We start from the raw sequence: 24718 nt of genomic DNA on the forward strand, positions 1-24718 counted from the left end.
AGATTTCTCCCTCAGTCCTCCAGGCCAGACAATCCTCTCCCATCTCTGTGCCCTTCCCATTGCCATACACCACCCAGCCTCAATCCCATCTCTCGTTGCAGCTGTTTGCATCTAGGCACCCATGCCAGCCCCTTGAGGGCACAGAACGTCTTGCCCATTTTTGTATCTGTCCTGGCAGCCGTCACTGGTTCTTACATAGAACAGGGGTTTAGAAACTTCTGGGATGCACCTGCTGCTATCCAGGAGCGAAGCCATTTATCCTACATTCCTTCAGGTGCATTTGTCTAGATTCCTTACTGATGCATTTATCCAATAAAGAGTGGTAACTGACTTGGTTTGCATGCCTGGGCCTCTCTTTAGATTGTGGGATCCTTGTGCATCTGATGTTGAGAAGGTTTCCTTTAATGTGTGTGGTGTACCTATTATGTGCCAGATACAGAGCCCCCGGGGTCGGCTGGGGGATGAGCGACATCTCACTTGGGGGAGGTGGAGGGCTGAGTCAAAGACGAACACGACACACTTTGTAACCTGAGGAACTCATGAAGTATTTGGCCCCTGCCATCCTCACCGTCATTGTGCAGGTACGTGATCTCAGCTCGTATGGGGTAACTAGAAGCAAGAGTGCATCTCTGGTTTCGTGCTTCTCAAACTTTCTCAGGAAAGTAGGACAAACAGCAGGAGAGCTGGGTAAACATCCTCTCCCAGGAGTCTGAGGGCAAAGCCTAAACCTGCCACATCCAAGCATGAAACATCTTTGATGTCTCCATTTTTATCTTAAAAAATTCATGTACATTTTGCATTCTAATTCATAATATATTCATGATTATTTTAATGCAAAAAAATTTTTTTAATTACCTAAGTGTCCTCCCATTCCCAAATCTTCAAGTAAAATTGAGGCTGGGCACCCCTCCTGGAACTCAACAGAGTCTTACGAGAAGCATGGATCTGGTCCCAGCCCCTCACTTCACCAACCAGGAAGCAGAGATCATAAGTGACTTGTTCAAGACCACGTGGCTAGTGGTAGACCAGAGACCGAGAGGCCTTGTCCAAATCCAGGGCCCTTTCCCACCCTTCCTTCTTCTGTTCGTTCATCCATTTGTGTCTCACATACTTCTGCAGAGCCCAGCAAGTCTCAGGATTGAGATCCCACGTAATAAGTGAGGCAGACATGGCCCCTGTCACGTCACTCGGTATATAATGGCCAACACCTGAAATTTCTTCTCGCGGTGCCCTCCCTGCACTGGAAAACTTGCAATGCTCTTCAAACGAGAGATGACCAAAGCTTACCTGAGACTGTTCTTTCAGAGTGTAAACTAGTCTTGACTAGGGAAAATGGAGACAGTAATGGAATCTTTTCACTAACATGAAACCAAGAACCACACACTCCTTACAACGGCCTAAAACATCCCCAGTGACCTGGCCTTGCCCACCTCTCTAACCTCCTGTTGTACCCTTGCCCCCACACCCACCAGGCTCTGTTCACCTGGCCTTATGGTTCACCCCGAGTCACTTCCCCCAATGGGCCTTCACGCATGCAGTCCCCTCCACCTGGAAGGTTCTCCCTGCCCGCCCACATTCTTTGTATGGCCAACTTTCACTCCACCTCTGCTTATCTGTCACCACCTTGGAGAGGCCTATGTTGTGTGCACGTCTCCCTCCTTCCCTATCACGGCACCACATCCACTTCCTTTGTAACACTTTCTACAGGTTTAATCATATATTTGTGCTGTTGATCGCAGTCATGCCTCTAATTCTTCATCCCTCCCTGTCTCCATGTCTGTTGCAATAAGACTTTAAAATTTCTCATGCTAAAGACCTAGAGTCGATTTCCTCGCCCGTTGATCCTAGCCTGGCTTTGTCACTTGATCTGGCCAAGGAGATGAGGTGGAAACCAGATCTAAGCCTACACCTCAAGACTCTTACGCATTTCCACTTACTCCCGTGCCACCGCCATCGCCATAGATCGTGCCGAAGCCAGGCTGTTGGAGGACAAGAGGCACAAGAAGCAGTGAAGAATCATTCCGCTCATCCCAGCATAGTCTACCAAAGATCAAGGCCCCAGGCATGGCAGTGAGTTCCAGCAAGATCAACAGAGCCACACAGAGGACCCTATACTCAGGAGCAATTAACACTGATTCTTGGATGACGCTCTAATGTTGCAGTTGTTTGCCATACAGCAATGGCTACTGATACCGTTGGCTTCATTATTTTTCGTCAGACCCAGGCTATAAGTTCCATGACAAAGACCATGGCCATTGTATCCACCACTGCCTAGTACCTCAGTAAACACTCACTAGACATGCTGGTTGGTTGAGTGAGTCTTTTTGCTGCGTAATGTCAGTCCCTTGCTTGCTGACTGGTTCTATCGCCTTTGCCTTCTCACACAGGTGTATGAGGTCAGGCTAACTTCAAGAATTACCTTACAGGCCTCCCAAGGTCAGAGTGTGACCTGTCCTCTTTCTCCTCCCTGACCACAGGGCTGGTCTAGTCTACAGCTGCAGAGGAGAGAAGCACCCATATCTAGAAAAATCCAAAGGAGGGACGCCTGGTGGCTCAGTTGGTTAAGTGTCCAGCTCTTGATTCCAGCTCAGGTCATGATCTCACAGTCTTGAGATCGAGCCTTGCATCAGGTTCTGAGCCAGGCTCTGGAGCCTTCTAGGATTCTCTGTCTGTCTGTCTGTCTCTCTCTCTCTCTCTCTCTCTCTCTCCCCCTCATCCCCCCGCAAAATAAATAAATAAATAAAATATCCAAAAGACGATTATCTTTGACCCTAACTCATCTTGGAAATGTCCAAGCTATCTACCATCCCTCTTCCCACGAATGAAGTCACTATTGCCTTTCCTTTATCCAAAACCATATGACTTTCATCATTTCACCTTGACCGTCCTGGAGGCTTCCGGCTGAGTCTTTCACCCCTACCAGCTACTGGCTCCTCTAGCAGATGTCAGGAGGTGGGAGACAACGGGGAAGGAGGGAGTTCACCAGCCCTCACTAACTGTGACTAAGAACAGGCTCAAGAGGAATGTCTCAGCAGGGCCGTTCCAGAAGGTGTAACAGAGGAACCCAAGGGGCGGGGGGGTGGGGAGGAAGTGCATCTACAGGGGACCCTGCATCGAGAGTCCCAGAGGTATCTCAGGCTGCTTTAGAAGTAGAGTCTGATTGGAGGGGTGGGGGAAAGCGCTTCATTAAGCTATTTGAGAATGTGCCTGAAAGAACTATGACTTGGGGGGTCTTCCTGCTCATTTTCCAAAACAAACAATGCTACACCATTTCTGTTTTCTCTGTGCTTCCCACTCCAAGAGCCCCCTCGCTAAGAGGGTAAGTGCCAAGTAAGTACTTACTAAGTAAGTCACGCACCACCTGAGTCAAGTGACCTCCCCACCTCCCGCTGCTGACCCTGACCCCCCACGAACTGGAGCAAGAAGACTAGCTCTAGTTGCAGTGACATTGGGACGTGACCCTGAAGGAGGTCAGGGGGCTATGGCATGCACCTGGCTACCCACCACCCCCTCAACAGGGCACAGAATCCTCTAGACTCTGACCCTGCCTTTCTTTGTGTGCCTCTCCCGCATGCACACCCCCACCCCCAGGGATTCTAGATCTATTTAGGAGGCTGCTCTGTTTTGAGTTGGCTCCTCCGGTCCAGCTTGCTCATGACCTGGGTGATGTCCACCGTGTTGGCTGCTTCTCGAGCCTTGGCTTCTTCTTCCAGCTGCCTCAGGATGACGGGGCTCGGGCTGGAGCGCAGGTGGCGCCGCATAAACGGGAGGCCGGAGCTGGAAGGAAGGACAAGGCTGTGGTTGGTGGAAAGCCACACGGCTCACCCAGCAGCACCACTGTGGCACCTAGTAGGACGCGGGGCTGCAGGATCTGAATCTGGGCTCGTTCCCTCATTCTCCCATTTGGCTTCAAAAGCCAAGGTTCTGGGAAGGAGGGAAAGGGCCGGGCTGTCCAAGAGGGCTGGGCTAGACCAGCAAAGAAAGTGGGGGGAGGCCTGGAGAGGGCCGGTGGGCTGCTGGTGCTGTGTGCACGCACCACATGAGTCACAACCTCTCAGGGAGTCAAACGTGGGTTCTTGGGCCCCAACTCTCTCTCCCATGGCCTTGGGGACCTGGACGAAGCTCCAGGTATCTGAGCGACGCAGGCAGCAGCGAGCAGCGGAGTCACCCCCACGCTGGGGGAAAGTAAGCACTTGAGCAGCGAGGGTAGACTTCAAACCCAGGCCCCCACCCCCAAATCTCCGGGCTACAAAAGCCCAGAGAACTCTTGTGTCTGCACTAGGGAAGAAGAGGGCTGTCCTACCAGCAAGTCACAGTTGAACTTGGGTCTCCCACCAGCCCAGCCCTGTGGGGACTTTGGGGCTCGATTTAACTTGCTCTAGAGGAATTAAGTTTCACACATTGTCTTACACTCCTAGGTCATGGGACAGACCCCCACGCGCCGCGAGCCCCACACGCTGACGGGCTAGGCTCCCCTCCTTACAAAAGCATCCCACGTGTGTCCTCACTCACAGGGTCATTAACGGACCACCATTCCCCACAATAAGGCAAGCGTGACATCCGGGGCCTCAGGCCACCCCCCATCCAAGGCCCCCCCAGGGAGCTCCAGAAAAGATCCCGGCTGGTTTCTCAGGTCTGGCCCCTACTTATAAAATATCTGGAGAGAGAAATACAAGACTCCCTTTGCTTCCCCACTACTTTCTGGCAGAACTTCTAGAGCGATTACGCCCCCTTTCTTGTGGCTTCAAGGAGAAGCTTTCAAGCCCCCAGGGACCCTGAACTCCCTTCCTTACCAGGCAAACCTAGAAGAATAGCACCACAAAGCCCTCCTTTCTCTCCTTTTCATAAGAGGCCCATTATCCTGGAGAATGGAACTAACTTAGGCTTTTTTTTTTAAGCTTCTTTGATAAAGGCTCCCGTCCAACCACTCCTCTTTTGAATTGACTGGAGATGCTGGAAAAGAGCCCAGCATGGGCCGAGCCCGCAAACAGGAGAACATTTACTAACCATGGTGGGGGATGGACAGACCACGTGCTGTCACTGGGAACACCCCCACCCCCGCCGCACCCCCCACTCCTGCCTCGAAGTCCCATGTCTGTTCAAGCTGACGTTGGATTCCTGTTTTGAATCCTCAGTCTCTCCCTATTGAGTCTTCTTTCACTCCCTCCAGAAAAGGGTTCAAACTGCCCTCAGAACATTGCATCCTTTGCCCAAGGGTTCTGCCAGATGAGAGGATCCATATCTCCAATGAGGAAGGCGAGCACGGACTTGCTGAAAGGCAGTCCCTGGAGTCAACAAGAATGCTTAGAATGTCACTGTGCTTTCCCCCCATCTGTCCACCGTGTTTCTTGAGATGTATAGTCTGCTATGCTCTCTAAAGTTAGGACATTCCTAGGATATACGGATGGCGCTAATTTAATTCCCACAAATCAGTTTCAAGGTAAGGAAGTGTAGCAAGTTTTAAAATTTTTTTTAAATGCTCATTTATTTTTGAGACAGAGACAGAGCATGAATTGGGGAGGGGCAGACACACACACACACACACACACACACACACACACACACACATACAGAATCTGAAGCAGACTCCAGATTCGGAGCCATCAGCACAGAGCCCGATGCAGGGCTCGAACTCATGAACCGCGAGATCATGACCTGAGCCGAAGTTGGACACTTAACCAAGCGAGCCACCTAGGCGCCCCAAGAAGTGTCACCAATTAAAAAGCCAATGAGATGCTTCCATTTCCCATAGGGTAATTATGAGTCTGATCATCAGCACTTTTTCAAACCAGAAATAAAACATGCTGGCAATAATTACCAAGGAAATCTTGCTGGGGTGAATTCAAGGCATTACGAAGCCAATGAGGCAATCATAGCCCTAAAAAGTCCTTCCCAATTCCCAATATTTTCATCAAGCAAATATCTCCATCATGGCCATTTGGCTGAAAAAGACCCTCACTTTTCTGTAAACAAAACCGCAGGCAGCCAGCAATTACAGACCATTGCACTTGCCTTCTCTTCGTGGTTTCCTGGGGCTCAATAGCCTTGGCCAGCATTTCCTTATAGATTGGAGATTTTAAGTAGCGGGCGTAAGAATCCTAGGGGGGGCAAGAGAAAAACAGTAATTACGAGAGGGGAGGTGTCAAATCAAACACATGCACTCGCTGTTTTCAAGCCCTCCCTGGGTGGGCAGATGGCAAAGTTAAGAGAATCTGTGCCCTTGTGTGAAAGGCATTCAGATGTGTGGCTAACGCGGCCGATGCCAAGTATGGTCCCCAGACCCGCAGAGTCGATCTCACTTGGCAACAAACGCTCATCTTGAGGCCTCCTTCCAAGTCCTACTAAGTCAGAAATGCCCGGGATGGGACAACTGGAGTCTTCCCAAGCCTCTCGCTGATTCTGCTGCACTTTGACTTAGAGAACTTTCTAGAATCCCCCACGCTAAAATCCACCAACGAGGGTTTCAGTTGAGGAAGCATGAGAGGACACCATATCCCACCTCTGCCACCCAGCAACTGCCTCCAAGGAAAGTGAACAGCCATAAGCATGGAGCCCATGTTGATGCCCACGAACATCCCTTTCTGCCCGGAACTTAGGTATAAAAGCAAAAGAAGTAAAAAATAAGAAACAAGGGGGCACCCGGGTGGCTCAGTCAGTTAAGTGTCTGACTCGATTTCAGCTCAGCTCATGACCTCGCTGGTGAGTTCAAGCCCCACATCTGGCTCTGCCCTGACAATGCAGAGCCTGCTTGGGATTCTCTCCTCTCTCTTCTCCCCCCACTCCCTCCCTCTCTCTCCCTCTCTCTCTCTCTCTCTCTCTCTCTCTCTCTCTCTCTCTCTCTCTCTCTCTCTGCCCCTCTCACGAATGCTCTCTCTCTCTCTCTCAAAATAAATGAATAAACTTAAAAAAAAAAGAAAAACCAAGACTCAGGTTCCTCTTAGTAGGTATTTCTAGGTTCAGAGAACTCGCTTCACAAATTCTTGTCACTCACAGGTTGAACTCAAAACTCTCGTTAAAACAAATATGGAACAAAGCCCACAGCAACAATGTAGGGACCAAGAGTAACAATGTAGGGACCAAGAGTTTTTTTTAATTTATCAAAACAGTACCATTCTAAAGACTAAGCAGTAAAAGTTCCAAGAACTAGGACAGAGTCGGGAGTGGGGATTATAGATTGGTGGGTCATGTTCAGTTTACTGCCATAGGACACAGCCTCCAGTGACACACTATCCACGAGGCATGTACACTGTCCTTAAGTTACCCACGACTCTGTTTTTTTCTGGCTACTATCTGGCTTCCCTGGGTATCTCTGTAAAAGGCTGTATAAAAAACACATTTAAAAATATTTTTTTAATGTTTATTTATTTTTGAGAGAGAGAGAAACCAAGTATGAGCCGGAGAGGGTCAGTGAGAGAGGGAGACACAGAATCCCAAGTAGGCTCCAGGCTCTGAGCTGTCAGCACAGAGCCCGACGCAGGGCTTGAACTCATAAACCGCGAGATCATGACCTGAGCCAACATTAGATGCTCAACCGACTGAACCACCCAGGTGCCCCCCTTTCTTTTTAATTAAGAAAACCCCACATTTTAAGAATCAAAATGTGGGGCGCTTGGGTGGCTCAGTCAGTTAAGCATCCAACTCTTGATTTTGGCTCAAGTCATGATCCCAGGGTTGTGGGATTGAACCCCGACTTGGGCTCTGAGCTGACAGCACAAAGCCTGCTTGGGATTCTCAATCTCTCCCTCTCCCTCTCCCTCTCTCTCAAAATAAATAAGCAAACATGTTTAGAAAAATTAATGCCTAAGCCTACCTGAATTCCCACAGGGTTTTATCATAATCACACCAAATCTGTCTCTTTTGGGTACTAACCCCCCCATCCTCCAATGACATGAGATATTTGCGTAGGGCCAGGACCACCCGACCTGCCACCATTCTCAGGAAGAGACTGAGAGGTCAGCCTCTGGATGCAGGCAGGCTCAGACTGACTCTCCACCCCACCACCAGGGGACCCTGGACAAACCACTGGACTCTGGAGAAGCAAGACTTATCCTGCAGGTCGATCTTGATACAAAGCTCCATGCGTTGCACCAAGACTGCACCTCCAAAGCCCTCGGTAAATAAGAGCTATTACAGCAATTTTATCATCACCAATGGCACGACTGCCTGTTCCGTGACCGCAGAGCGATGGCCCACAAGGACGCACACAGCACCTGTAAGCGATCCTTCCCAGCCCCCAGGACTGGGGGCTCAGCAAGGTTCCAGACCAGTGGACAGACCGGTGGGTGCAAGCTGACCATCCCGCATCTCTACACTGGCAAGGCAGAAGCCACCCAGCCTCCCCCCCCACCCCTCGGTTCCCCTAAGGAATTTCCCTGGGACCTGGGCCAGGGAGGGCTGCCTCACCCCTGCCCCGCCATCAGCACAGGCCCCGCCTACCTTCTTCATGAGCATGTAGATGTGGGTTTGTGCGGCATCCAGCACGTAGCGGTGAGGGTGCCTCAGCCCCTTGACGGTGATGTCCATGGTCTTGCCGTCTATGTTTATCCACCGCCTGGCTCCTGGGGCCAAGAACAGCCTGGAGCCGGAAGGAACATGTTACTAAGTAGCTAACTCAAGGGAGAAACATGTTACTAAGTAGCTAACTCAAGTCCGGTACTGAAAGTTGGCAGCTGCTTGGGAAGGAGGAATTGACATGACTCAGGTCACCCGGAATGAAAGCGGTCCTTTTTTCTTTAGGAGATAATAAAGACTCTGAACAGGTTGTCAAGTGGCATTTCTTAGAAGCAAGAAAACAGTCGCACCAGTATTCAGACAGGGAATACGTCACTTTAGCGCTCCTATCTCCAGAGAGAGAACACCAGCCATTAGAATAAAGAATCTGGTTTCCAACTTACTGCCTTCTGCCTTATTTACGAGGATTTGGGGCCCACCTGGAACCAGGCTGAGACACCTCCAAACAGGTGTTGCAGGGCCCCTGCTCTCCTTTGGCCCAGCCTAGATGCATTTAGCAAAAACCATTTTCAAGTCATCTCTATGCCCAATGTGAGGCTCAAACCCACTTCCCTGAGATCAAGAGTGGCCTGCTCCACGGACAGCCAGCCAGGAGCCCTAGCTGCATTTAGAAATGAATCTCAAATGCCGGGCCGGGCAGCAACCCACAGTCCCAGCTCCCAGAGGGTGGATGACGAGGGCATCCTTGCTGACAGCCCCAGTGAGAACCCAGATCCAGTCACGCGGCTCTCTAGTGCTCCCTTCTGAGTTCTTCCAGGGTGAGAGATGTGCGGACGTTTTGCTACACTCTGAAGCTGTACATTAAAATTTGGGGATTTAGGGGCGCTGGGGGACTCAGTCGGTTAAGCATTCGACTTTGGCTCAGGTCATGATCTCGCAGTTCATGGGTTCAAGTCCCGCATTGGACTCTGTGCTGACAGCTCAGAGCCTGGAGCCTGCTTCTGATTCTCTGTCTCCCTCTCTCTCTGCCCCTCCCCTACTCACTCTCTGTCCCCCTCTCTCTCTCAAAAATAAATAGACTAAATAATTCAGACTATGATTACATACCTGGAGAGCCTGGGGAGAAAGGAAGCTGATATAAAGGGGAAGCAGCTAGTTTTCTTACAGTGGATTCTTGGAGTTGGGGTGTGTGTGTGTGTGTGTGTGTGTGTGTGTGCGCGCGCATGCACGCAGGAGTCGAGGGCCACTGTTCCAGGGAGGGATGTCACAGGACCTCCCCGGAACCACAATCCCGCCCTCACCCGTTCCTCTCAGAGCGCACAGTCTTTGTGCCAGAGGAGGTGGGCACACCGTTGGGCAAGAGCAGGAGCTTGCACATTACGAGGCACGAACCCTTGAGCTCTTGCCTTTGGTGTTATTGGTGCCTTGCCCAGAGTTGCCCTGGTCCATTCTGGGTCCATTGGAAGGATACCAGAGGTGCAGATGGACGAGTGCACGGACGGGAGGGGCCACCTGGCCTGCTGCCCCAGGCTCAGCGCCACAGTCTGCTGGCTGCAGAGGGCTGGTCCCAGCCCAGCACGCCGGTGGGGCTTTGACAACCATGTCTACGCATGTGAGTGTGACCCAAACAGGCTGAGTACTTGGAGCCCAAGACTGGCATCCGCTACGTCCAGTGAAGGGAGAAGGACTGGCGGGGAGCTCACCACAGCAAGACAAGGCCCGCCCCGCTGCGGGGAGCGAGGGTGCGGATCTCACGGCTCCACCCCTGGGCAGCGCCGAGTCTCCCTCCCTCTCCACGTGGCCATGAGAGGCAGGCCTGGCCCTCTGAACCAGAACACCTGGCTGCCGGGCAACACGGAGGCTAGTTTGGGGGAAAGGCAGGGCTGGAGCAGAACAGACTCACTGCTAGAATGAGCAAGCGGGGCCTACAGCCAGAGATGTGCGCACGGTTGTACCCCAAGCGGGGCGCACGGTCCCAGAGGCTCGGGGGACCTCCCTCTCTTCGTGGTCCTGACTTCCGTAAGGGGTCTGGGGACCGGATTTCCTACACCACCTGCTGTCTCCCTCAGACACGCACACACGCGAACACTCCTCTCAGGACATCTACAGGGGGTTTAGTCAGAGACAGAGCACTTTGCACCGTAACTCAGGGGAGCTCTCTTTAACTGTGGAGCACACCCGCTTGGTGCAGGGTGGTGACAACATGCGCCTTCCTGGACTTTCTTCCCAGGAAGCCCCAAGCCTTAGCGAGGAGGTGTCAGTCTATAGCATGGCAGGTGCCGCGGCGGAGGCCCACCCCAGGCATGTGGTCCCTCCCATTCGATCTCAACCTCAAACGGAATGGGGGTGGGAGGGGTGGCCAGCAGAGGCCCCCGAGGCAGCTCTCCCAACAAATCTGGCTGGTCCTCACTTGTAAATCTCCTCCGCTTTCTCCTTGACCTTGGACTGATCTCCGTACTTCAGATCTTCACAGGCTTCCCAGAATCCCAGATTCTCCCCTGCACGGGGAGGAGGGGTCCACGCAGATGAAAGCCAAGCAGGAGCCAAGGCGGGAGAAGAAAAGAAGAAAGAAAGGAGACGGGTCAGTTGGGGTGGATTCAGTCCCCAGCCCAGGGAGCCTCTTCCCGCTGTGGGGCAAGCCAGGGCACCCTGTGAGGGGGACAGAACACTCCTCGAGAGACGGGGCCACATCTTACTTCCAGAGCCTGGGAGAACTTTGCAAACTTGTGCCTGCCCTACACGTGGTCTTTGAAATGAGCCAGATCGGCATCCACAGCCTCCGCAGCCATACCTGGCCACCGTGCACGCTGGCCTTTCCCAACGGGGCACAGGTCAGAGCTCATGTGTCAGACCTGAGGACTGTCCCAGGCTTTCCCATCCTGGAATTTGGCGGTAGCAAATATCGCTTGAACAAATTAGCATATGATTAGGCTTCTAAACATCTCCTACACGACCAGCTCTCTTCACAAAGACCCCTGTTTGCTTTGCTCCTGCTCAGTGGCTGCAGGTGGCTTCTGCCTCCGTGGTGTGAACAGACCCCCTCTCTTTGTTAGCACCCCCCCAGGGTGTGTTCCAGCCAAAGGTCCTTCCAGAGAGGCTGCTCAAGCAGCGACGCTGATGGACTGACTCTCAGGGAGGGCCTGGCCCCTGGGGGGCATAACAGAGGGTCGCCTGAGCCAGACAGACTCGGCTCCTCTGGCCCCAGAAGGAAAGCCAGTCTCCTCCGGAGCCTTGGCTTCCTTGCAACTTAAATCGTCTCCCTAATCGTCTCCATGGCACCCACACAGAAGGCGAATACTCTGGCGCCACTGTCCCAGGCGGTCATTTTTGCCTGAGAAAATAAAGATGATCACACCAGTGGGGCAGCAAATGCCTGTGGGCGCGGGTGTGCGTGTGTTATGTTTGTGTGTATATGTGTAGGCGGGTGCATTGTATGCGTGTGTGTGCACGTGCTCATGAATCGCAGCACACTGTGGCATGGGGAAATACACAAGAGCACCCCCTCGTCTCCTTTCACAGCATTTTCTGGAAAGCTCCTAGGTGCTTCGGAACGGATAAAGCTGCACGATCCTAAACTAGTTGAGGTCTGTCCCGTAACTCTACAGAGGTCCCTCCTCTTGGACATGAACTTCAGGGTGTCCTGCGGACTGAGATCACAGGCATGAATGACCAGGCCAGTGATGCTTCTAAGGGACAGCCATCAGTTTCACAGCAGGTGCAGTGCAGACGACCTTACCCATGGCTAAAGACAGTTGACTGCTTTAGGCTAAAGTGAAATGAGCAATTATTCACAACAGCCAAAGGTGCAAAGCAAAAATGCCCATCAGCAGATGAATGGATGGCCAGAATGTGGTCTATACCACAATGGAGTATGATTCCGCCTTAAGCCTCTTTTGTTTAATGTTTATTCATTTTTGAGGGGGAGAGTGTGAGCGGGAGAGGGACAGAGAGAGAGGGAAACAGAATCTGAAGCGGATTCAGTGCTGACAGCAGCGAGCCCGACGTGGGGCTCAGACTCACCAACCTGAGATCATGACCCGAGCTGAAGTCAGGTGCTCCACTGACTGAGCCACCTGGATGCCTGATTCAGCCTTGAAAAGCAATACAATTCTAATATGCGCTACCACATGGATGCACCAGTGGTCCAAATGGACAAAAAAATACATTATGTGATTCTATTTATATGAGGTACCTGAAACACTCACATTCCTAGAGACAGAAGGTAAAATGGCGGTCTCTGGGAGCTGGGGGAGCTGGTGTTTAATGAGGACAGAGTTTCGGGGGGGAAAGATAAAAATGCTCTGGGACCTGCATGGTGAAGACGGCTGCACAGCCTTGTTGACGATACTGAACGCCACCAAACTATACATGTAAACATGGTTAAAATGATAATTTTATGTTATAAATATTTTATTACCATAAAACCTTAAATGAACACACAAAAAACGCAGGCATGAATGTGCATTATCCACAATAGCCAAGAAGTCTAAACGACCCCACGGGCCACTGAATGATGAGTGATAGACACCATGTGATAGAGCCATACAATGGGATATTATTTGGTCATGACAAGAAAGGAAGCACCACCGTTCAATGCTATACCAGAGAGAACCCTGAAAACACTATGTGTGCGACAGAAGACAAAAGCCACACTGTATAATTCCATTTATAGGAAATGTCCAGAATAGGCAGCTATGAAGATAGAAAATAAATGAGTGATCGCTGAGGATGGGGGGAGGGGAGAGGGCAGAGGAAGAGAGACGACTAGGGAACGACTCTGAATAAGAGGTTTCTTTCTTTGGTGGTGAAAATGTTCTATAATTATACAGTGATGACGGTTGTGCAACTTTGTGAATATACTAAAAACCACTGGCTTGTACGCTTTAAAAGGGTCATAGCATGTGAATTACATAGTCTGTGTATTTACAGTATGTGAAGTCTGTCTCAATGTTTTAAATTTTTAATTATATAAGAAAACTGATGATTCATCTTCCCTGTTTCTATCTGAAGACTTGGGAATCTCACGAGATCACCAGAAGTACTGTCTTTTTAATGATTTTTTTATTGGGGGAGGAGGGCAGAGAGAGCCCTATGGGGGTCGAACCCACTGGCTGTGAGGGTGAGATCATGACCTAATCTGAAATCAGGAGGGATGCTTAACTGACTGAGCCACCCAGGCGCCCCATCAGAAGTACTGCTGGGAAATTAACAGGGAAATCTTTTCAACGTGATCTCGCTGTCACTAAGAAATAGGATGGGATCAGCCCAGGGTGTGGTTTGTCGTTTTGCCACTAGATGGCACCCTATCCTCTTATTCTCCGGTGGCTCCAGGGGCCCCAGCTAAAAGCCCTTGCCTTTCCCATCATCTATTCTGGGTTTTATCCAATCAAGGCAGTTAGGCTTGATTAGAGAGAAGGACTGTCAGGAATCCATATAATATGATGTGCTGCATCACACAAACGGGCTAACGGCTTGTCCCCTGGGACAATGGGATTAGTTCAGGCGCAACCCCCTAGACAAATGGGTGCTGGGAGCCTGCAGCTGAGAATCGAGGTTCAAATGTGATGCTCCGCAGGGCTGGGGGGGTTCAGTAAGCAGATGAACGAATCCCATAAAAGCACATATTTCAGCAAAAGGTTGCTAAAGCCAATTGAACATTTGGCCTGATAAAACAGGTTTTAATCTGGCCTTTCAGTTTTCCCAGATGTTTCTCGGGGCAATGAGTTTTCAGAAGTTACCAGCGCCTCCCTACCAAGCTGAGAGCCCGAGAGAGCGTGTCTCTGGGACACCAGGCATAGAAAATGGGGTCTCGCCCGTCCTACTGAAATCCACACACTCCTAAGGCCCCGAAGGAAGCAGAGCACAGCCACATGCTAGAATCACCGGGGAAGGTTTCAGACCAGGGGCGATCCCACCCCAAACCAAAAAAATAAAGAAAGAAGGAGCCTCTGGAGACAGCATCCAGGCAGATGTGTTTTTAAAATACTCCGCGTTGAATCAAATGCACAGAGAAGGTCTGAGCTGAAGGAAACCGGGCTGCGGGGCAAAAAGAAGAAAGCTTGGTTTTCCGCTTCCGGTCTGGCCAGGGCTTGTGGCAGGGGACGGGGGACTCGGGGACTCTGAGCCCAGAATAAGGGTGAGAGCCGCCAGGGGGACGGAGCCCTTGCAAATTCGAGTAATGCTAACACGGATGGATTTCGTTCCCCACCCCCAACTATGGATGGAAAGGGACAGGAAGGGCACGACCAAGAGGCGCGTGCGGAAGAGCGCGCATGCGCAGAGCTGTGACGCCATCGACTGAGAAATCCCCGAAACCTTACCCAGACAGAACAGGTGTGTTTCTACAAGTAAAACATTGTAAGACAAACAAATAAACAAACAAAACAAAAACGTGTCAAAGCAGTTGCAAGACCCACCGCTGAATTCCTTCTTGAGAAAGTACTGGAAGCTCTGCCGGCCCTTGGGGTCTCGGATCAGTTCACTGAAGTTGAACGCCCATCGTTCCACCCGCATCTTGGTTGGGATTTCCACCCTGCAAGGATGATGATTTGTAAATGCACCAGACACCAGACACACAGTGCAAGGCAGGGGCTGTGCCAGGAGGGGTCCGACGAGGGGACAAAGGGGAGAGGGGGGAGAGCCCCACCAAGCTCATGAGTCCCACCGCCCAGGACTCAACCCGACCCTCCCCCCTCAATCCCTGCATGAATGTACAACCCAAGTGATCACTCGCTAGAAAGATGCAAGCAGACAAGTCCCCTGGGGCTCTTATGGGGGGGTGGGGACAGAGGTGAGAAGGATGCCCACTTCAACAGCCTTACACTCCACCAAAAAGAACACGGATGCCCCGCCAAGGTTTGTGGAGATTGGCCAGCAGAGGGCCGGCCAGGCTGCCAGACCAGAGAAGATTTCCAGAGCGGCACTGGTGACGGGTGCTGTGGTCACTGCCACCCCACCCCAAGACCCTTCACCACGGGCATCTGGTGGGAGAGAGCCTGTGCTTCTCCTTTACCTGCCCTCAGGTCCCAAGGCCCGGTAGACCCTATGGTCACCAATGCACCCACTCCCAGAGCATCCTCCAACATGCAAGTCCCACACCCCCTCCGTGTTCAGAAGGGTCTCCCTGCAACCAGGTAGGACATTTGAGTGCAACTTGCAGAGGTCTAACATTCCAGAAAATCAGGGAAAGAGTTGGCTTTTCTTTACATTCCTTATGAAATTCTCCAGAACCCAACGCAGCCCCTTGGAAACAAATGCTTCCAAGTCCACGACCCCACACTTCCCAGTAATACAACAGCTAGACTCGTGACTGGGTACAATTCACGTCCGTGGGATCTGAAGTCAGGGAGGCACGTTTGTGCCTCCTGTAACCAACAGTGCGAAAACAGGAATATTACGTAATAACACTAAGAGCCCTCACTTGCAGAGCGTCCCCACAGTGAGGCGCTGTTCTTTACATACAGGGCTCTTAAGAGAATGCCACGAACCGACCACTGTCATCCCCACGTCTATATTATTGCTGAGAAGACCAAGGCTCACATAAGAAGCAGATCTCAAAAAATGTATAAAGAAGAGTGGTATGCAAACTTCAGCATGTGTCAGAATCACCTGGAGAACCCAAAACACAGAATGCTGGGCGCCATCCCTTGAGGTTCCGACTCACAGGGGTGGGTGGGGCCCAAGAGTTTGCATTTCTAGCAAGCTCCGGTGATGTTGCAGCTGCTGGTCCTGGGCCCACACTGCTCTAGACCAGTATTATGAATCGCGGCTGTTAATGAAAATCAATGGGAGCTTTTAAAAACCAAGAGGGTAGCCCAGGCCAATTAAGAGTCTTTGGGGTTAAAGGCTGGACAGTGGATTTTGTTTGCTCTCTGGTGTTTAAGTCTCCCAGGTGATTTTAATACAGCTTTCTGATCTAAACCATTCAGAACAAGGCTTCCTGTTGTCTATGGGGTGCCATTTTGCATCTGTCCAGTAGCGCCCCACCTCCCCTGGCAAATCTCTGCCTTGAGCTGCAATACCATACTCTCCATTTCATTTAAAATTCAGCAGCTGTCCCAAATGCTCCTGGGACAACCCTTTTCCTGGCCAGGTGACCCGCCTTCTCCTCCACAGAGAGCTAAACACTGCATATCATTGTGCGCAAGAGGATTCAGGTCACTTTTCTTATCTGGCACCCTGGGAGACAGGTGTAGGCTCCGGAAAACTACCCTAATAACTAGAACCCCAGAGAAGGAGGGAAGCCTCTCTGGAAGGTGGTTCTAGAGTCTTTGGCTCTGCAGCTGATATTAGTCAACAAGTGACCCCAACTCCAGATGAGTGCCCTTCTTAGCCCATCAGCCCCCCACAGCAGCCCAGGAGGGGTAAATGGAAGGGTTCCCCAGCTCTGCCTGTTTACCTGGCTGGATCTGTGCGGCCTGCATGTTCCCCAGGCCTTAGCTGGTAATGGTGTTGGCCGTGACCTAAACTGCGTACGCACCTGAGGCTCTCTATCTTTCCCATCACCCTACCCGCCTCATCCACTAACCAGTCCCTTCCTTCCTCCCGTCTTCCTCTCTCTCTCCCTCTGACGTGACTATTACACCTTCTCTTCTTCCTTCATTGGCTGATGCTCTCCTTCTGCATTGCTGCCTTTGTCTCTCTTGCAAACAACAAGCTCATGTAGACACAACCAGCATCGACAACTGCTCAGAGCTCACAAAACAGAGCCACGGAGTGAGTGGTATGATTGCCAAGGCAGGGGCAGGGCCCTGCCCTCCAGGAACTTACTTGTTCTCTAATTAGATATCGACAAAAGCAAAGCCATAAAGATGGTCGTTTTCTTTTCAAAAACAACATATTGTTAATACAGAGCTACCATTTGACCCAGCAGTTCTACTCCTGGGTACACACCCAGGAGAAATGAAAACATATGTCCACACGAAAATCTGTGCATGAATGTTCTCAGCACTTTATTACTAACAGCTCAAAGACCGAGACAACCCAAATGTCCGTCAACCGATGAATGCATAAAAAAGTGTGTAACTTTCCAGTGAATATCATCCATCCATAAATAAGGATGGTGTACTAATACACTGTGTAACACAGGTAAACCCTGAAAGCATTATGCTCAGTAGAAGAGAAAGCTAATCACAAAATAAGACCACATATTATATGATTCCAGTCACAGGAAACGTCTAAAGCGGGTAAATGCACAGAGACAGAAAATAGTTTTGCAGTTTTCTCAGGCGGGGGGTTGGGGGGGGTTATTTGGGTGATGAAAATGCTTTAAAATTAACTGTGGTAATGATTGCATGACTCTAAGAATACAGTAGTCACCACCGAATTGAACACTTTAATTGGGTGAATTGTAACTTAAAAACCTATTTAAAAAAAACACCAATATGTCAAATACATACAATTTGGCATTTAAGTCCCAGAACTGGGTGTCATCTGTTATCCAAGGATTGCTAGGGAGGCAGCCTGACATGATGGCATCATTGGACAGAAACTGCTCACTGTATTTGACGATCCTGAAAAGCAAATGGAAAACGATTTCCTAGAAGTTCAACACCCAAGAGACAAAATCAATACTCAGACTGACTGACCAGCCTGCCCTCCTTTTCTCTTTATCGATTTAGTTACATACTTATTACTTTCTTCTTAGAAAGATGCTCTAATAGCCCTCGGGAATGACAGGTATTTGACAGGATCTGATCTGGATCGACTCGTGAGATGAAACGCTCTCTCCCCATCCAATCCCTTTTGCAAATTCTCTCCTGTACCTGTTTTATTAAAATAAAGCCCCTTTATATTGTAACCTGAGTTTTCAAAGTTCAAAGCTGACTAGGTCTGCACATAATTCCAACCAGCGTCCTGGAAGCCTGAGGCTGCCATAGTCTCTCTGAGATTCTGCTATCCCTTCCTTAGGGGGAAGTTTGGGAACTTGGAGTCATCCTTCAAACCCTCTGGTCTCACTGAGACGTGAATCCCACATTCGTAAACGTTGAGCAGGAGCTAATTCCTTCTATGTGAGTTAGACCTTCTTAGGCAAGACATATCCTGGTGTTTGGGCAGTTTAAAGCCTACTGTGCCTGCACCCCGTAGGTGGGGAAGTCATCCATGGTAAACACGGGAGACACCTGCCATGAGGTCTGCTTGCAGCCATGAGATTTCGCTAGAACAGAATCCATGCTCTAGAGATATACCAGAGCACGAGGTTTATAGTTCTGTGCAGAATGCAAGTCCCTTGGCTTCATTTCTCCCAAGACCCTCTTATTTCTCAGCAAGACCTCTCCAGTTGACCACTGAAGAGAGGAAAAAAGAAAACTAGCCCACAGGTCCAAACACAAAAGATGTCATTTAATGGCAATGAGGCACTAAAACAAATAAAAATTAGAAAATGGGTGTAAAAGTATCCAATAGCCTTTGAGTCTCCTTCAATGTTCTTTTTGTTTGGTTTCATTAAATTGGGCTTCTGGAACATCAGAGGAGATGGTTTTTACTTTGTCATAAAACAGTGATCATCATTATAGCCCAAAGTGAATGTCCACTGAGTACAGGGGCACACTCACATCTGTGACAAAGCTGCAGTCAGAAGTCATTGAAAAATGTGGGTGAGGTCAGGGCACATTTTTTCAGGCCGGTGTTATGTTTGCAAACTAGGGATTGGTGAAAGGGCAGAAAGATACTCAAAGATATTTCAAAGAGCATAACCCCTAACCACATTGGAGGAAAGGCACAGGACAAAACATAATACCTTCCTTCTTGACCGGAACCATTCCTGGAGTCTTACACGGTCAAAATAAATGATTAGTCACACTGTACTTCCCTAGAAATAAGCCAAGTCCATTTTCATGTGTGCAGGAAAATCTGAGTCAGCTGAGTGGTCCTAAAGTGAATTCCACACTTGAAAAGGATAACTGCTTACATTTGGGGGACACTAAACCCTTTTGTATCTCCTAAATAATGTCCTATGAAGGACTAGAGCAAGGTACCCTGAATGTTCAATAGATCAAATGTAAATTTCCAATTTAGCCTAATTGGATTTTAAGTCAAAGATGAACAATGGGAATTTGAAAGTGTACTGAACCAGCAAACATAACTCAGACATCTCTAATAAATTCAAGTGAGTAATGATAGGAACACAGGTTGCCATGGATCCCCAAGGTACGGTCCATGAACTGTCAATTCTTCCCTCCTTTTCGATCCTCACTTTAGCGGATCCCAAGAAAGATGAGACTTACATAAATCCTCCCATCTCTGATCTTGTCTAGCCCAAGATGAGACCTAGACACTTATGCAGACTGAGGAACCAGAAACTTAACCCTCAAGGGACCAGTTTTGTCCCTCAGAGTTCCTTAGGATCTAACGTCAACCCATGACTGCTCAAATTTGCCTGAAAGTGGAAAGTTCTCTTGCCCACCTCTTGTTCAAACCTGAACAAGACCAACTAATTAGAGACATACCCTCCAAGGGACACTGAAGACTTCACCGTGGACCTCATTAAGGCCTGTTGATAATACATGATCTGGAAGAGACACATTGGTTAGAAGACGTCCAACCTCCCCATCCTTGAGTGGCACTTACATGTGACCTCCAGAACCAGGAGCCATTTGTCTGCCACGGCCCCCCATCCCATCCCCTCAAGCCCCCCACCTCAGTACTAACAGGACACAGGCCCACAGTAGACAGGGGACCCCCAACTCCCAATTAGGGGCCTCTGCAGCCCATCACATATCAGTCCGGGAAAAGGCACCAATTGAAAAAACAAAGAGTTCTAAGGAACATTAAATCAAGACATGGGGACAATGCTTGGCTTTTCCCTCAGGTGCTTCTGGCTGACAGAGCAGGTCTAACCTCAATAGCCAATGCTTCCCAGGGCTCTGTCTTGTGCCCTGGTCACAAAATTTGCCAAAATAGGTAGTGTGCTCGTTCAGAGAGATTCTGAGTGGCCCTGTACTTGTAGAAGCAGGGGCCGGGGTGGGGAGGCAGACACCGTGGCATTTACTCCCATGTCCCTCAGATCTGTGCCTTCTGAGGGTGTCTCCTATCCCGAATGTCAGTGCCAATCCATGTAGATCTTACGAAAGATGCTTTGTCATTCCATGCCATCCATTACTTTGGAGACAAGTGTTTGAACATTACACGTGGTTCTTCATTTTATTACTGAGGGCAGAACATGAAGCCAAAGTACATACACTTTGTGAGAAGATTTAAAAATCAAATTTCCCTGGGACTGGGAAACTAATTACCTCTTTTCTGACAGCAGTGATTGTTTGTTTCTGCAAAACAAAGAAGCAAAAGCCATTAAACAGATGCCATTAAGTCATTATAGTTGAAACACTCATTTGAAAAATAAAAATCCCCACCCATGAAAAAACCATTTCACCTGTCCTTCCTTAAAAGATAGAACTTCCCCCATCACCACCACCTCTACCTTATTCGATACAACCACCGGAGAAATCATTCAACTAAGGTTTTGGTGAGGAAACAGGTATGATTTACTACCATACCCGTTTTTTTTAGGTTTACTTATTTTGAGGGGGGAGGGTCAGAGAAAGAAGGAGAGAGAGAATCCCAAGCAGGTTCCATGCTATCCGCACAAAAGCCCAACCTGGGGCTTGAACCCACAAACTGAGATCATGACCTGAGTCGAAATCAAGAGTCGGACACCCAACCAACCGACTGAACCACCCACGTGGCCCATCTGATGTTTTTTTTGAGCATCTGTTGCGCATCAGAAATTATGCTAAAGGAGGACATGTCCCCTTGCTCTTAACAGTGCATGGTGGGTCATACATATGTGAAATAGAATCACAGAAATAAGTATTGAATTACAGATGTGGTAAGTGCTATAAAGGAAGAAGTCAGGGTGCATGAGTCCAAAGCAGAGAGACCTGCCTTTAATTTTCTAAGGTAACTCTCCCTACTCTCCCACCCAGGAGAAAGGATTTCCTGTGAAAAGCCGTTACACAAAAGCAAACTAATGAGGTAAAATGGAAACCAGGAAGAATTAGAAAGGAAACAAGGATATGACATTCCAGATTAGACTTTCATTCATTCCTTGTCCATGGGCTCATTGGCCAGTGCTTATTTTGCTAGCTGGCTAAGGGAAACAGTGTCCCCTTGGACTTCTGACTCTGTTTCCAATGAAGATGTGGTTGTGTTAATCTACTTGAATAGTAGCAGCCAGGAATGAAGAGGATCAACTTAAAGTATGGGAGTCACCACCAAGCAGCCCCTGGACACAATCAAATCTCAGAAAACTGAGACCGGAATCACCAACGGTGCCTGACTCCCAGGAATTGCACTGAGCAGAAAAGTGACACTAAGGAAACATGTCCGATTGTAGAGCATTTTAGTAGGAGACAAGTGTGAAGGGTAACGGTTTCCAGGAGCTTCTAAGAGCCTATACACGGAGTCCCCTTTGGGATCCAGGATTACTCTACTCCATCTCAAAAAATCCAGAAAGACGATGCCCTGCTCACCCCAGGCATGAGCTTACTTCAGCCCCTTTAATGAGTGGATGGGGCCCGATACAATCTTCCAGTTCAACTCTGGGACTCAGCTTTCCATGGCTGCTGGGCTCAGGTTGTTTGGTTATGTGCTTCATGTTTGGCAATGTGGCTTGTTTTTCCCCCCAGTTTGTATTGGTCAAGTTGTTATGAATACCTGAGGAATGGCTGTCACCATTCCGAGTGGCCTCCTGTGAGAGCACTCAAGCCACATACTTGCTTCCCCATCTGTAGCTCGCATTCTATTTAAGATGGCCCTGTAGGCACTGTGGTAGGTTGGGCTGAATCCCTGAACTCAGTCTTGAATTCATCTTGGCTTTTGGGAGAGGAGTGTAAAGTTACAGTAGTAAATGAGGGGAACCTGGGTGGCTCAGTCAATTGAGTGTCCGACTCTTAATTTCAGCTCAGGTCATAATCTCATCTGACTCTTGATCTTGGCTCAGGTCATGATCTCAGGGTTTGTGAGAATGAGCCCCAAGTCGGACTCTGTGCTAAAAATACAGGACCTCCTTGGGATTCTCTCTCTCTCTCTCTCTCTCTCTCTCTCTCTCCTTGTCCCTCCCCTGCGGGTGCACTTTTTCTCTCTCTCCAAATAAATAAACTTCAAAAACTCAGATAAATGATGGCTTCCATGTTCTTGGAGGCCCAGAAAAATGGAGATGTCTTCTAAACTTAAATTAGAATAAAGCATTTTTCCACCTAAAATGCTGAAGACACTCCCCACACGTTCCCTATTTTGGTAACCCAAACTGATTATCTGTTCCCGTGGTCTCTTAACAGAAGGCACTGTTTTAGAAGACTACCATTTCAGGTAGAAAAGGACCCTGGGGTCAGAATGGCTTTGCATTCAAATCTATACAGTCAGAATCTCTTACCAGAAGTGTGCTAAAATGGACTAAAAATAGTAGCTACTGGTCTGTGCCTTCTGTTCAAAGGGGAAGCTCAAGTTTTGCATAATAGCAACCAGTTAGCAATTCGTGCAAGGTAATGTACATCTTTCGGATCCCTTACCACGTTTAAGGGAGGGAGGTTTTATCGTTCTGATTTTCGGCTGCAGACTCTGAGGCTCTGAGATCTTATAGGGCAACTTTTTCAATATCTCCTGGTCGGTAATGGGTTGAGCCAAGATTCAAACCTAGATCTTCCCTTCGCAAAGCTGAGCAGTGATCCTGAAGAACCAGAAAATAGCCTACTCTCCCCGCCAGTTCCTTCTTTGCCTTCAAGTGACAGGTGCTACACAATGGAAGGGCTCTGTCCAGATATTTAATTTAAAACTAAAAAAGAGAGCTAAAGCCCCCATCACAAGATGAAACAGAAAGACGGGAAACCCCCATTAACCAACACTAATGACGGCAAGACACTCGGCAATACAATAAAAAAGCTCTGCGGAGCTAACACACAGCTGCATGGAAACTATAATTAACAATGCTGTACTATATCCTTGAACATTGTCAAAGAGAGGAGATCATAAATGTTATCACCACTCACTCAAAAAAATCATACTTATATGAAGGGACGGAGGTGTTAACTAACCTTATTGTGGTCATCATTTTGCAATTTATACATATTTCTTTTTTTTTAACTTTTTTTTTTTTTTTGAGAAACAGAGCGTGAACAGGGCAGGGGCAGAGAGAGAGGGAGACATGGAATCCAAAGCAGGCTCCAGGCTCTGAGCTGTCAGCACAGAGCTTGATACAGGCCTCGAACTCATGAACCACAAGATTGTGACCTGAGCCGAAGTTGGATGCTTAACCAACTGAGCCCCCCAGGCGCCTCTATTTATACATATTTCTAATCATCACATCATACACCTTAAACTCATGTATGTTATATGTTAATGATATCTCAATAACAAAACACTAACGATGGTAAAGATTGTGATCATACAAGGCCTGTGTTCAACAGCCCGAGTCATAAACACCTTCCTTGCCAAATACCCCAGACCCACGGTCAAACTCCCTTTGAGCACAGGGCTCCTGAGCAAACCAACATAGACTCAAGGAGCCAAATTCTCAGTCTCTGGGTTCCATGAGGAGCTGTCTCTGCAAGTCAATCATGACCACACACACTCTCAATCTGAGCCCATTTTCTCAGTCTTCAGTGTGTTCAAATGTTTCATATTTGAATTCACTGTATTTGATTTTAATTACCCCAGTAGGGCTCCTGTATCGATAGAACAGTCTGCTGTTTGTTTTCTGATCCCCAGGATTACCCATCACCCTCTGGGAACAGCATAGCAGAACCTGAGGCTTCTCCACCTCTATCTTGGATTTCCCACATGGGTTTTCCTGGTTATTTCTAGATTTAAAAATAGCTTTCTAGAGGAGCCTGTGTGGCAGTCGGTTAAGCATCTGACTTCGGCTGAGGCCATGATCTGGTGGTTCATGAGATCGAGCCCCACATTGGGCTCCGTGCTGACAGTGCAGTGCCTGCTTGGAATTCTCTCTCCCTCTCTCTCTGCCCCTCTCCCACACTCTCTTTCTTAAACAGCTTTCTCGTGATGTATATACAGAGTATCTTGTCCTGTTAAGGGTGTGTGTACACTGGGATGGTACAGGGGAGGGTTCTGGACTTTTCTAAAAGTCAGAGAGAGAGTTTGATTGGAGAGAGGGCTAAGTCTTAGGAAAGAGAATGGACTTTCAGATCAGGTCCAGGTCAGATTCCAGGTTCTGTCACTTACTGGCTATACGACTTTGCATGAGTTATTAAGTATTTGAAAGTCTCTTTCTTCCTTTGTAAAAGGGGATTAAAGGAGGGAGGGGATTAAATGA

The 24718-nt window shown here is 49.0% G+C and overlaps 1 protein-coding gene across 2 annotated transcripts in view; it reads right to left on the reverse strand.

The window, feature by feature from the left end:
* Nucleotides 1-24718, reverse strand: part of RGS9 (regulator of G protein signaling 9) — a 71006-nt gene that overhangs the window by 8021 nt on the left and 38267 nt on the right. For both annotated transcript variants that reach the window (XM_029928923.1, XM_029928922.1), the window contains exons 10-17: nucleotides 20685-20714; nucleotides 19899-19960; nucleotides 17850-17963; nucleotides 14868-14983; nucleotides 10862-10949; nucleotides 8437-8575; nucleotides 6013-6098; nucleotides 3660-3777 (exon numbers count right to left, since the gene is read on the reverse strand). In XM_029928923.1, the coding sequence (XP_029784783.1) occupies nucleotides 3660-3777; nucleotides 6013-6098; nucleotides 8437-8575; nucleotides 10862-10949; nucleotides 14868-14983; nucleotides 17850-17963; nucleotides 19899-19960; nucleotides 20685-20714 (753 nt within the window). The remainder of the gene's footprint in view (nucleotides 1-3659; nucleotides 3778-6012; nucleotides 6099-8436; nucleotides 8576-10861; nucleotides 10950-14867; nucleotides 14984-17849; nucleotides 17964-19898; nucleotides 19961-20684; nucleotides 20715-24718) is intronic.

The sequence above is a fragment of the Suricata suricatta genome, chromosome 17, assembly GCF_006229205.1.
Source record: "Suricata suricatta isolate VVHF042 chromosome 17, meerkat_22Aug2017_6uvM2_HiC, whole genome shotgun sequence".
Taxonomy (NCBI): Eukaryota; Metazoa; Chordata; class Mammalia; order Carnivora; family Herpestidae; genus Suricata; species Suricata suricatta.